The following is a 13,335-nucleotide window of genomic DNA, read 5'->3' on the forward strand; positions in this document are numbered from 1 at the left end:
AATATGGTAGTGTTTGTAAATTCTTATAAATGATTATAATTTTTTTTAGTATAGATACATATAATTTAACCTACTGTTTTTTTCAAGAAAAAATTTATTTCAGTTTTTCTTTTGGATTGGAAAAGCAAATTTTTTTTATTAATAAAAATATATACCTATCTAAATTTTGTTCTGTAGTTTAGATTTGACCTCAAATATAAAATGGCTAACATTTTATTGTATTATTGATAATAATAAATAAATTTATCCATTTAAACGGTGCGATCAATACGATTTTTAGAAAATTTCCATCAAACGGTTGTATACCGTGTAATTTAATTTTTTCTTAGAATTGTTATTTAGTTAACAAATTAGATATAAAAAAAAAAAAAAAACAATGCGAGAATATACATGATCGAAACATGCAAATTAGTCGCACAAAATATTTTCCAAAAAACTCGTGCTGCGTAAGCACAAAACAGCTAAAAAAGGCTAACAAAATCCCCATGGTAAAAATTATTATTGGCATGGAAAATCATGTTACAACAATCATCCAATTTTTTGCAACAATTATGTGATACTACCACATCAATTTAACAAGGTCAAGTAACCCAACAAAATATATGAAAATTTTAACCCACTTCAGGCAGGTAAAAAATGAATCAAAATTCAAGTGTGTGATGAAATTTCAAATCCAGCTGAATTATTAACAGTAAATTCAGGGCTTGAGAGCAATAGCAAGGCCAAGTTTTGGGGCATTGCTAGCTTTTGTGTCATACTCGGCTGAAAAGGTTACGAGTGATTTGGGCCTCCATTCTCGTTGGCTCAAAATAGCAACTTTTCCATTGTCAGAGAATCTGGTCTTCACCAATGTGAGAGGATTGATCTGGTGCACACTTCCGATGCTGAAACTGTTCTCAAAGCTGGATAATCTGTGAGTCATTTCAGCTGCTATCTCTGTTCCGTTCACAGGATTTACTGAATGAAGATATGAAGCCTTAATGGTTTGTCCCTTATCAGTCCTGTCCAAGTGAAGATTGAATTTCAACACAAGCATTGTACAAATTTTGTCTATAAGGAATCAGGGTCATTTAAGGTACCCAAAAGACTAGAGGTTTCGGTTATTAATGGTCATATGAATTACTAATGCAATTGATTCCACGTTAATATAAATTTACACAGAAAAATACTTTCCTTTTTAACTTGCCTCTGCTTGATAAATGTGCCTCCAAATTTGAAGTTTGAAGTAGCAGTGCACATTTTACTTCGGGTATTAATGGTCAAATAATGTGTTGGGTTCTATGATGGGTGGGTGAGAATATATAGCATATATTATATATAACAGATTAACTGGAGTGAAGTAAGAGAATCATGAAGGTGCAACATACAGAAGAAGGGCCGCAGAAAAATCAGGCTTGTTGAAGCTTATTCCAGCATTGCACTTGGTAAAAGAAGACGACGTAGTATCAAAACTAATTTCACCACCAATCGCAATATCTTTGGAGCCAACTGCTGCAGCAACCTCCAGAAGAGGAGTTGGGTTCAGACCAATACTGGAATGGATGGCTGCACGACGATGAAAGTAATGCACATCAAGCTGAAAATGTGAAAATGTCAGTTGAGATTAACTGTTCCAGAACTTAGTTATTTTTCAGAACTACACATACAATAATTTTTATAATCCTGAACTCATGCATAGCTATAGTGCATGAGTTACAGGAAACAATAAAACCAAAGCAGAACCAACAAGGAGCGACAGAGCAGGAAGCATAACAAAGCCCGGTCAATCAGGAAAGGAATAGCTGCCCTACCGCAAGACCAAAAGAGCTTGCCAGAAGTGTAGTAGAAGTTAGTAAAATATGTAGCCCCGACAGTGCTGTCAACCATTTAAGATAATACAATGCAAACAACTTTCAACATAGACAATATTCGACTAAGACAAACCAACTCTATAATGGCTAGTTTGCTTTTCTCATATTCCGACTATTAGTTTTTTTGTGCATGAACATACAGAGTGAAAACAGCACTGAAACGATCTTACCAAAGCATATTACTTAATTTCAGAACACACATAAAAAAAACTTATATAAAGCTTCGGATTCAAATCAATTGAACTATTGACGCCAATCACTTACATATTAGAGTAATTAAGGGAGATAAATTAGATGAATGTATGAATAACAACATACAATATGCATTTATGGCCAATCGGGACGAGTGAACTTTGATGTAAAGCCAGAGTATAGTGATATGAAGGTGTAAAATTAAAATTGTGGTGATCTACGATGTGTAGAGACAAGACAGTGTAATGCCCATGTGCAGTGTACTCGAAACTGTATAAATCTTTTGTAGTAACAATCGATGAAATTTCAACTGCTATTTATCATTACTGTTTCACTCAGCAGGTCAGGACATTTTAGATACGTTTTAATTGCAATTCCAATAGAGACATGTTTTTAACCTTACCATCTCGCTATTGTTCTACAAATAGATTTCCCCATACTGTTTTTTTACCACTTTTTTGCTCTAATGATGTGTTTCAAATAATCACAAACAAATTAACCTCAGTTATGGAATCCTATCATAGAGGCATTCGAGTGCCAGTGGACAGAAATGTTAAAGATTAGTTGTACAGTGGGTTATTTGACGAAGTCCTAGTATTTTAAATTAGTAAATCTGACGATGTTATTTTCTAGATTGCAGGCAATTAGTTAGTGGGTCAACATGGTGTATTGGATAGTGAACGTGAGGTAGTGGAAGTTATGTTCATTGTAGTTTAAGTCTATTTATTTGTAATTTCTCAGTTATAGAAAGTATGATTTGGTCTTCCTCTCTTGGCTTTATTTACTCCTTTTATACTTTGCTATGTATTGAATTTTGAATTGTTCTACAGTGGTATCTGAGCCAAGTTAGCAGAGTAAGGCAGAGAATCACAAAGTAACAGCTTTGTTTATTTGTTTATTTTTTTGCTGACCTCTGAAAGTTTTGGGCAACTTGCGATCCCACGCTTTGATAGTCGATGATCATTGGAGCAATTAATGGAGAATTTCTACCTTTGATAGTCTATGATCATTGGCGCAATTAATGGAGAATTTCTTACTGTCTAAAGAATATTGGCAGGTAGTCTCTGCAGGGATATTCGAACCGGCAACTGGTGCAATGTTATCAGATGCACAAAAAACAGCACTAGAAGGGCAGCATCTAAAAGATCTCAAGGCGAAAAATTTCCTGTTCCAGTCCTTTGATCGATCAATCTTGGAAACAATTCTTAGCCAAGAAACTTCCAAGCAAATATGGATTTCGATGAAAAAAAGTTTCAGGGATCAACCAGGACAAAGAGGCAGCAGCTTCAGGCGTTTCGATCCGAGTTCAAAGCACTTTGGATGAAGTTGAGAGAATCAGTTTCTGATTTCTTCTCAAGAATAATGGCAATTATTAACAAAATGGCATTCATGGTGAGAAGACGGATGATGTGATTGTTATTGAGAAAATTCTTCGATCAATGACACCAAAGTTTAATTATGTTGTTTGCGCTATTGAGGAATCTAGAGACCTTGGTGAACTGTCAATTGATTAGTTGCAAGGGTCTTTGTTGGTTCATGAACAGAAAATGTCACAGGAAGAGCGGAAAACAAAAAGAAACAAGCTTTAAAAGCTTTGCCAAACAACAATGCTTGGATAGCTAATAAGAATGGTTTCATAGAAACAATTTTCAAATGTTTTTTATGTTTCTAACTTGAAAAGTAATCTGTTAAGTGCTGGTGAATTGCAAGAGAAGGGTTATATAATAACAATTAAAAAGGGTTCTTGTGAAATATATGATGCTTCAAGAGGTGCTATTGTTGTTACTCAAATGGGTTCGAACAGGCTGTTTCCATTAGAAATTGAAAGTGTCCAATCTTGTTTAATTGCTGAAGTAGATGACACCTCATGGCTTTGGCATTTTCGTTACAGTCATTTGAATTTTAACGGCTTGAAGACACTATCAGAAAAACATGGTAACCGGTCTTCCTCAAATTGTCCCTCCAAACAATGTGTGTGAAAAATGTATTATTGGGAAGCAACACCGGGAGCAGTTTCCACAAGCAAAATCATGGAGGACAAAGAAAGTCTTGGAGTTGGTATATTCCGACATCAGTGGACCGATTAATCCGCCTTCTAATAGAGGTAAAAGGTATCTCATTACTTTCATTGACGACTACTCTCACAAGACTTGGGTTTATTTTCTGCAGGAGAAATTCGATGCGTTTGATATGTTTAAAAGCTTCAGGGCATGTGTTGAAAATGATGCAGAAAGAACAATTAAAACTCTTTGCATTGATTGTGGTGGAGACTATTGTTCAAAAAATTTTGAAAAGTTCTGTTGTGATCAAGGCATAAGAAGAGAACTCACAGCTGCCTATACCCCCCAACAAAAATGGTGTATCGGAAAGGAAAAACCGAATCATCCTCAATATGTTGAGAAGCTTGTTGGCAAGAGGAAAGATTCCAAAAAATTTTTGGATTGGAGTGTTCATGTGTTGAATAGAAGTCCTACTTTTTCTATTCAAAATATGACCCCGGAGGAGGCTTGAAGTGGACGAAAACCAGTTGTGCATCATTTCAAAATTTTTGGTTGCATCGCACATGACCATGTCTCAGACGAGGAGAGGAAGAAACTTGAGGATAGTGTAAAAATGTGCTTCTTGGGATAAGTGAAGTATCCAAAGCTTATAAATTATTTAATCCACTCATAAAGAAAATTGTGACAAGCACAGATGTTATTTTCGATGAGCGAAGCACCTGGAATTGGAGGGACAACAGCCTTCTCACATTGTTTTGGACAGAGCCATTGAAGAAGGCGAAGACAGACTAACAGTTTTTACAACAAAATTCTAGAGAATCCACACCTGAAAGACCACAAGATCACGTGGCACCCTATGTAGCACATATATTCATAAAAAATATTTTCTAAGGTATTGGACACGGATATAGATATGATACGCGGATACGGCAAAATCCGCGTCGCTGACTTTTTTTAAGTTTGACTAATCGGATACGTCTTGGACACGACTAAGATACGCCATGGACATGGCGAAGATACGTTTCGGCAAAAAAAATTATATTTTTTTTGACTTTTTCTTTTTAAATCACTGATATGAAGTTGTACATTATGTATATTTATATAAATATGCATATATATTTCTAATTAAGATATAAAATAATGATAATAATAGCAATTTACAGACAGTCAATACAACAAATTCAAGACGACGTTCTTTTAAAAAGTTGAAAAACGTAATGTTTTATAAAAATTTATATTTTATTTAATATGATAGAGAGTAGTGAGAAATAAATATATAAAATTAACACAAAAGTCAAAATCATAATTAAATGAAATGATATAACCAATGTAGACATTTAAATGTAGTTATATTTTCAAGGGACATTAAATTTAAATTTGAATTTTAAAAAGAAATTGAAAAGACTTTACATTAATTACATATTTATTTCTTATTCGTTTTCAAATATTTAATACGGTAAATAAATACATTAATATTAAAAAATATTTTTTTATAGCAATTTCTTTGACGGGAACTTTCTAAATATGACAAAACTCTGTTTTTATAAAAATACATAGATTGCAAGGACATTTGATGGAAAATGTGTGAAAACTTAGGGAAAATGAAATATAAAATTTATGGATAATGGAAAATGGCTACGAGTCTAAATGCACCAAGGAAATTGAATTTCTATTATGCTCAATTTTTTAATGTCATCAAATGCATTGTCTAAAGCAACGTTAAATTATAAATAAATAAAAAATATAATACAATGGGTCAATTTGACTCTTATTTAATAACATAAATTCATCTTCAATGAATAAATTTGACGTATATCTTATGAATTTAGGACAAATTCAAAACATGTGAGAATAAGTGTAGAGGTTTTTTTTATTTATGGAAAAGTAACATTTTGTTGCAACATAAGTATAAGAAAATTTGAAAACAATGATAAGCAAAAATTGAATAGTATTTGATAATTAATTCTTAAGAAATCTAAAAACAATGATGCGGAACAAATGGATGGATGTTTGACAATAAAAATACATTTTTCACTGAAATAGTAAAAGAGAATATATATATATTTAATTTGTTCTATCTATAATAGTGTGAACAAAAGGAAAAAAATATCATCAGAGAAATAACATTTGTCGAAACATAGTTCTTAGGAAATCTAAAAAATAATGACATAGAAACAGTGAATAGATGTTTGATAATAATAAAAAAATAATTTTTACTAAAAATATTAAAAGAGATATATATTTAATTTATTCTGTTTATAAAAGAGTGAATAGAAAGACAAAATTTTTCACAGTAAATTTTCTACTTTGCCTTTAAATTGTGTTGTTTAGATTAATTGCATGTACATTTGATGTAAAATGGGTGCCAAAAATTAGGTAAAAATGGGAATATAAAATTTATGGATAATGAAAAATGGCCACGAGTCTATAAATGCACCAAGAAAATTGAATGTATAATTGTATATTATGCTCAATTGTTGAAAGTCATCAAATGCACTGTATAAAACAAAATTAAATTAAAATAAATGAAAATTATAACTTGTAAAAATTATTTAACAAAATATTTTTTCATTCAAAGGAACAAAATATACTAAAATTCAAAATAAATTAATCCCCGTTGCCAATTAATTAAATGATTAATAACAACAATGCTACACCTTCAAAAAATTATCTTTTGTATACGTACCAATTTACATGTATCAAAACTTTTTTAGTTGGCAAAATAATTGTCTTTTTAAAATTTTGAAAATTATTAAGGTACAATATTTGGTACATAAGTGATTTTTGCTTTCCTTTTTGGGATTTTTTTTATTTTATTGAATGATTGATTTAGATACATCAGACAACTTTAGTTGATTTTTTAAATTATCACATTGCATCAGGGAAGATAATATTGTATATTTGTTTCCTTCATTCAAAATATTAAAGAGTTTGAAATTTGCTCACTTGTACAAAATGAAAGGAGAAATTAATCATAAATAGTTTTTGTATAATTTTAGAAAACATTTGTTTTATTTTAATTTTATTCGCAATTAATAAATAACCATAAGAGTCATTATTAATGTATAGAAAGTTGTACAATCATATTTTTTTTCGAAACCTATAATCATATGTTTTTAATATGAATGATATCAACAATTAATAATTATGTGCTGAGAATGGTTGAGAAATATAACTTTGGACTTTGGTGATTGAGTTTGTTCGACATCTACTGCCTATATTATCTTATTTAACTATGTATTTGATTCCATATATTAAATTTTCATTTTATTATATAATTGATATTTACATACTTCATGCTACTAACGAACTTCATAACTGAACAGATCAGCTTAATTTTTAGACTCACTCAACATGGTTAAACAACAAAGCTAGTACCTTTCCGGACTTGTTGTCAGGCACATTGAAGCTAATTGCTGCTTTTGTCCCATGTAACACATCATCTACAGTCACCTTAATAAAAACCTGAAGACCATAGTAATATTCCTTATAAGAATAGAAAATATAATGATCTGATAACCATCCAAGAGTGGAAGAGAATTTTTCTAAATAAGTTCTCAAGTACTCTCCTTAAATGAACCTACATAAATACTAAAACTCTAAGTCAATCTGAATCTCGAGAACTTTTTCTTACATTTGAGTAAGTATCGACTTTCACATCAACAGTAGACCTTCCACTTCTGTACTGTGTACTAATATCACCGATAAAATTTTGATCCTTCTTTATACCAGTAGCTGTAATTCCCTGTCAAAAATATAACTCACAAGTTAAGAAACTCACAGAGTTAATTGTTTCACACGCGAAAATGTGAAGAAATTTCAGAATGTTGTGTACATTTCGACGAGCACCGAAGTCTTTCAATATGTCAAATTAGTGTATATTGACACAGTTTTAAACAGCTACTTTAGGAGAGGAAACATTATGCAACTGATTTAAAATCAATAATTCCCCCTTGGAGTCCAACTCCGGTGAGCCCCGCTCAACGAAGAACAGGACGACTTGAATGTTCCTTTTTTAAATAAGGATCATATAACATAGAATACAGAAGAAACTTGAACATGAGATCCTAGTGAAATAATAGGTAATTTGACAACCGACTTAGATTTAAATACAAAATTGAATTTAAAAAGACAATACTACCATTCCAGTAGAACTTGGGATTGACAAGATGAACTTCTGATCATAATTGTAATCTTTGGTTAAAAGATCTGCATATAAAAAATTTTCAAACCAATAAATTAGATCAAAAAGGTTTTCTGCCAGATTGAAAACAGTACTCTTCAAATACTATACGTTCAGTAAATCTTGCTAGACTACAAATTTGAGCAGGAAAAAATAAAAGAAAAGATTACAACAAAAAATAAACCCAAGATGATAAAGCAATGTTCAAGCAAGATATTAGTCATGGGTAACCAGGCTCTCTATCCAACGGATCAGAGGTCATAAAAACATTTTGAGAAACTTTAATTTTTCAATAGCTACTTCCCTGCAGCTTTATGTAATGAAAAATAAGATTGCAAAGTTAATCAACATTGACAAACTTTTCTCCACAGAAATAGTCTCCCAATATCTTTTTTTCAGAAAAATTTGCCCAAATCAAGCACATCACAAGAAAATCTATGAAGACCGCAGATTCTTTGATATATCCTTGCATGAATGATGAGTACTAAGTTTCTAGCTGAAAGCTACTATCGACTTCCACAGAGGCATAGACCATAGATAGTTAAATACAAATTGGTATGCTGTTTAGCGTAATATTTATGATCCAAAGTGTCATTATGTGAAACCATATATTGTCTCACAGCATCATTTTTATATTACATCATAAAAGATTTACTACATCGAACAAGTTGAATTGATACTATTGACAATCTAGAGGGAACAAAATCAGAATAAGCTAAGGAGTGTAATATAGTCATAAAAGACCCTAATTAGAAGTGTTTCACAGGAAATAGTGCATAAGCTGCTTTGGAAAATAATTAAATCCGAAGATATTTTTCTCAAAAAAGAATACATAATAGATACTTGAGGAAAAGGGAACCCACAAGAGCCATCTTATTGGCCTGTGACCAAAATAACATGTTAATATCTTTCATGGCCCAACAAGAGTAAAAATATGAAGTTAGCAACGAAATGAATCGTGCATAGTACTCATCAGCACAAATTTGAAGTTTCACTTTTTAATCTTAACAGGAAAAACTCAATACATTCTGTCAAAATAAATTGATACCGTGATTCAAAAACCATTCCTGTGACTGATAACCAAACCACCATTTTCATACCATATCTGTTTTCATCTTCAGGCTAAGATTAAAAAATTATAGAATCCATGAAGTCAAAGTTGACCAGAACCAATAGCTTCATAAAGACATAATATTCCTTTGAAATACGAAATCATGACTCTCATTAACTTGGTAATATCAATAGTTAATAAAAACCCACAAGATGTGTACTTATGCCTGGGCCCTGGGCATAAAGCACACATCTTGGTGTGCCTTAAAAGCCAAAGGAGCTATTAAGGAGAGCCCCAAATGAAAGGATTGTGTACTTCAAATGGAATCCAATACAACAGTCATTTATACTTGTCAGTGCTATAAAGGGTGTCCATAAAGTTATTCAATAGCTTGTAAATGATAAAATATATGTCATCTAACTCAATTTTCTTCATAAATCAAAATTTAAAAATAGTATTGTTCAGTGTGCTTCACTTACGTAAGGCGCACAGCACGATGCACTTAATAACTATGGTAATACCGTCATATCAAAAAACTAACACAGAGGACCAAGCAAATAGTATGTATATTAAGCTGAATATATCGTACATATAAAACTTGATAGACCTTGAAACATACTCGGGCAACAATCCAAGATCTCATAGCTCACGCAACCCATTTATATAAGGAATCTAAAATTCACAAACATAAATAAATTTAACAATGCACCTCTAGCACGCCTGCCAATTTCTGAAAATGGAGCGGCGCTTCCCGCCATCCTTTTTCGAACAAAAAGTTCAGGTTAAACCTGCAAAATTATTAGCAAACAGCTAGGAGTTAAATTCCATAACCAGAAACACGCAGCTTCCCAAAACGAAAATAAAAACTAGAAAAAGAAGATTCATACAATAAATCATCGGTAATGCAAGTACCACAACGAAGTCAACCACAAAACCAAAGGATAAACATTACGTTGATTTTACCTTGAGATGGAAAACAGAATCCACAAACCACAAGTAACTAACATAAGATTGATATTAGGGGAAAAAAACATTGAAAATCGATTAAAAAACGGTTTATATAAGAAATGTTACGCAGAAAATTATCCAACCGCAGATGTAGAAAAGAGAACGTACGGCTGACCGAGACAAGGCCGTTTGAATGAAAAGATGGAGGTTTGGTGGAAGAGACGGAAAGACGAGGGTTTAAACTGTAAGCTCACTAGACCAGAAACGGGCAGACTGATATTATTACCTGTCATTGATGGTGAATGGAACAAATCTGAGAGTCTATTGGGTGGTCACGAATACTGTGTTACGCGCGGGTGAACCCTTGCTTAATGTTGGGCCTTCTTTATATTCTATACCGTGGGCTGTATGTATGACTGGACTGAGACCTGGGCACAAATTCATGGCTAATCGCATTATAATAAACTCACATATATTTGACTAAAATTTTAAAGCTAAAATTAGACATATTTTATTTAGACTATGATTCGAAATTCGAATTTATTTAATACATGAATTGCCAAAATATATGAAATAAATTAAAGAGAATTATTATATTCCAATATATCTAGTGCAACGAATTATTATATTCCAATATATCTAGTACAACGACGCACGCGTTGCGTGCTTGTATAATATCTTTTATAATTCATTTGATTTATATTTAAATGAGGATCAAAATAAAATTATAAGAAAAAGCGAGGGACTACACTGTAATTTTGATATATAAATTAAAAATAAATTTAAAAATAAAAGAATAAAAAAATGACATCAATAAGAATTGAACCTAAAACCTAAACTCCAAGACACAATGACTTTATCCGCTGAACTAAATAAACTTGCATTAAAATTTGAACATTTTATTAATATATATAATTATTAAAACATAAAAAAATGACCTCAGTGAGAATTGAACCTAAAACCTAAACCTCAAAACACAATAATTTTATCCGCTTAACTAAATATAACTTGCATTCAAATTTGAACATTTTATTAATATATATAATTATTAAAACAGATCATGACACCAAAATTAGTTATTTTAAATATCTCAAATTTAACAGAATAATATATATATATATGTTTGATATATTTAATTTTTTTACACAGTATAGAATGATATACGAGTGAAAATCGAACACATGGACAGCGTTCACGAATCACTGCAAAACTAGTGTCAGTGTAAGACAAAGATTTGCCCATACCCTAGGCGTTAAACTTTGTTTACGTTGTCGCTTTTAAATGAGCCATCTGTCCCCAACTAATTAATATAAAAGTTCATTTATGTTCTTTTACACCCACCCCCAACAAAACATAATCAGAGTCCAAATAAATATCCAACACTCCTTTCAATAAATAAAAATAAATTACCATCTATTGCTTGTGTCTTTAAAATTTATATCCTCATTTGGTAATTTATTTATATATATATATATATATATAAGAAAATATCTTCGGAAAACATTTTTTTTAAAAGAAAATTTATTTATATAATTTTGATACGATATATCCATACATTTACCTGTTAGATTTATGATTTAAATATTTTTCATGGATATGATAATAGCAAAAAATTTGTGTGAGACGGTCTTTCAGGTCGTATTTTGTGAGACAAATCTCTTATTTGAGTCATCCATGAAAAAGTATTATTTTTTTATGCTAAAAGTATTACTTTTAATTATTGTAAATATCGGTAGGATTGATCCGTTTATAGATAAAAATTTGTGAGACCGTCTCTCACTCTCACCTTGGACAAAACCTCGGGCTCTGGATTCCAGTCCAAGGACGAATACATGTTCGGAAAGATCGATACGCAGCTCAAACTTGTGCCCGGAAACTCAGCCGGAACCGTGACTGCTTATTTCGTGAGTATAATCCATCTCTCTGTTTTTTTTTATATTATTATTATTATTTTTGTAAGAATATTTAATCGTACGACGTTACGACTTACGAGTAAACTAATATAATGTGTCGTTTGCATCGATCTGTTTGCAGTTGTCTTCACAAGGGGCGACACATGATGAGATAGATTTCGAGTTCTTGGGGAATTTGAGTGGCGACCCTTATATTCTGCACACTAATGTGTACGTCCAGGGTAAAGGCAATAGAGAACAGCAGTTCTATCTTTGGTTCGATCCCACTGCTGATTTTCACACGTATTCCATCCTATGGAATCCCCAGCGAATCATGCAAGTCATTAATTTTTTCGTATTTTCATCGCTTAACTTATTTTATTTTTACTGATAAGCATTCTTTTCCACGATCTCCAGATTCTCGGTAGATGGCACACCCATCAGAGAATTCAAGAATCAAGAATCGCGAGGAGTCCCCTATCCAAAAAATCAGCCGATGAGGATATACTCGAGCTTGTGGAATGCCGACGATTGGGCGACGAGAGGGGGACTGATCAAAACAGATTGGAGTAAGGCTCCATTCGTTGCTTCATACCGGAATTACAAGGCTGATGCATGTATAAATTCGCCCTCCGGTGCATCGTCCTGCTCTTCTGGTGCCTCCAACGGCAAGAATAACGCATGGTTAAACGAAGAGCTTGATGCCACGAGCCAACAGAGATTGAAATGGGTGCAGAAAAATTTCATGATATATAATTACTGCGCGGATTCAAAGCGATTCCCACAAGGTTTCCCCGCAGAATGCACAATATTAATGTAGATTATACGGTAGAATTGTTTTGTTTGTTTGTTTTTTTTCTACACTCTGTGTATGTAATAAATCAATAAGTTGCTAATAATTAATACTCTTTTATTAATTTCTTTACAGAAATAATATTCTACCACACTAACTTTTTAGCATATAATTTACACTATTGATCATTTTACAAATTAACATTACATTCATTTGATTAATATAACCGTATTTAATTAAGAAATTTATTTTTTACGCTAATATTTAATTTTTGTTTGACACATAGATTTGTTACTGACTTTTAAAAACTATATAAAAACATATTTTAAATGTTAAATTTAATTGAATATCTCTAAACTTTTAAATTTTATAAAAAAAAATCATTAAATCTTTTACGTTAAATACACTTCTCGGAGTCTACAAATT

At 31.8% G+C, this 13,335-nt stretch overlaps 2 protein-coding genes across 3 annotated transcripts; one reads left to right on the forward strand and one right to left on the reverse strand.

Moving 5' to 3' along the window:
• Positions 1 to 472: 472 nt before the first annotated feature.
• LOC142528751 (mitochondrial outer membrane protein porin 6-like) lies at positions 473 to 10,493 on the reverse strand. 2 transcript variants are annotated; one of them, XM_075633893.1, is made up of 7 exons: positions 10,393 to 10,493; positions 9,986 to 10,072; positions 8,184 to 8,251; positions 7,677 to 7,787; positions 7,421 to 7,507; positions 1,368 to 1,576; positions 473 to 1,001 (listed from the first exon to the last, which is right to left on the reverse strand). In XM_075633893.1, the coding sequence occupies exons 2-7, from the start codon at positions 10,032 to 10,034 to the stop codon at positions 698 to 700; spliced, it is 828 nt and encodes a 275-aa protein (XP_075490008.1). In that variant the 5' UTR covers positions 10,035 to 10,072; positions 10,393 to 10,493; the 3' UTR covers positions 473 to 697. The 2 variants fall into 2 exon arrangements, with proteins under 2 accessions (XP_075490008.1, XP_075490009.1); XM_075633894.1 differs by having other exon boundaries at positions 9,986 to 10,064; positions 10,393 to 10,471.
• Positions 10,494 to 12,004: 1,511 nt separating this feature from the next.
• Positions 12,005 to 12,985, forward strand: LOC142528752 (putative xyloglucan endotransglucosylase/hydrolase protein 23). The gene is made up of 3 exons (XM_075633895.1): positions 12,005 to 12,128; positions 12,259 to 12,452; positions 12,534 to 12,985. Exons 1-3 carry the CDS (start codon positions 12,057 to 12,059, stop codon positions 12,934 to 12,936), a joined length of 669 nt encoding a protein of 222 aa, XP_075490010.1. The 5' UTR covers positions 12,005 to 12,056; the 3' UTR covers positions 12,937 to 12,985.
• The last annotated feature ends 350 nt before the right edge of the window (positions 12,986 to 13,335 follow it).

The sequence above is a fragment of the Primulina tabacum genome, chromosome 16 (assembly GCF_025594145.1).
Source record: "Primulina tabacum isolate GXHZ01 chromosome 16, ASM2559414v2, whole genome shotgun sequence".
Lineage (NCBI taxonomy): Eukaryota > Viridiplantae > Streptophyta > Magnoliopsida > Lamiales > Gesneriaceae > Primulina > Primulina tabacum.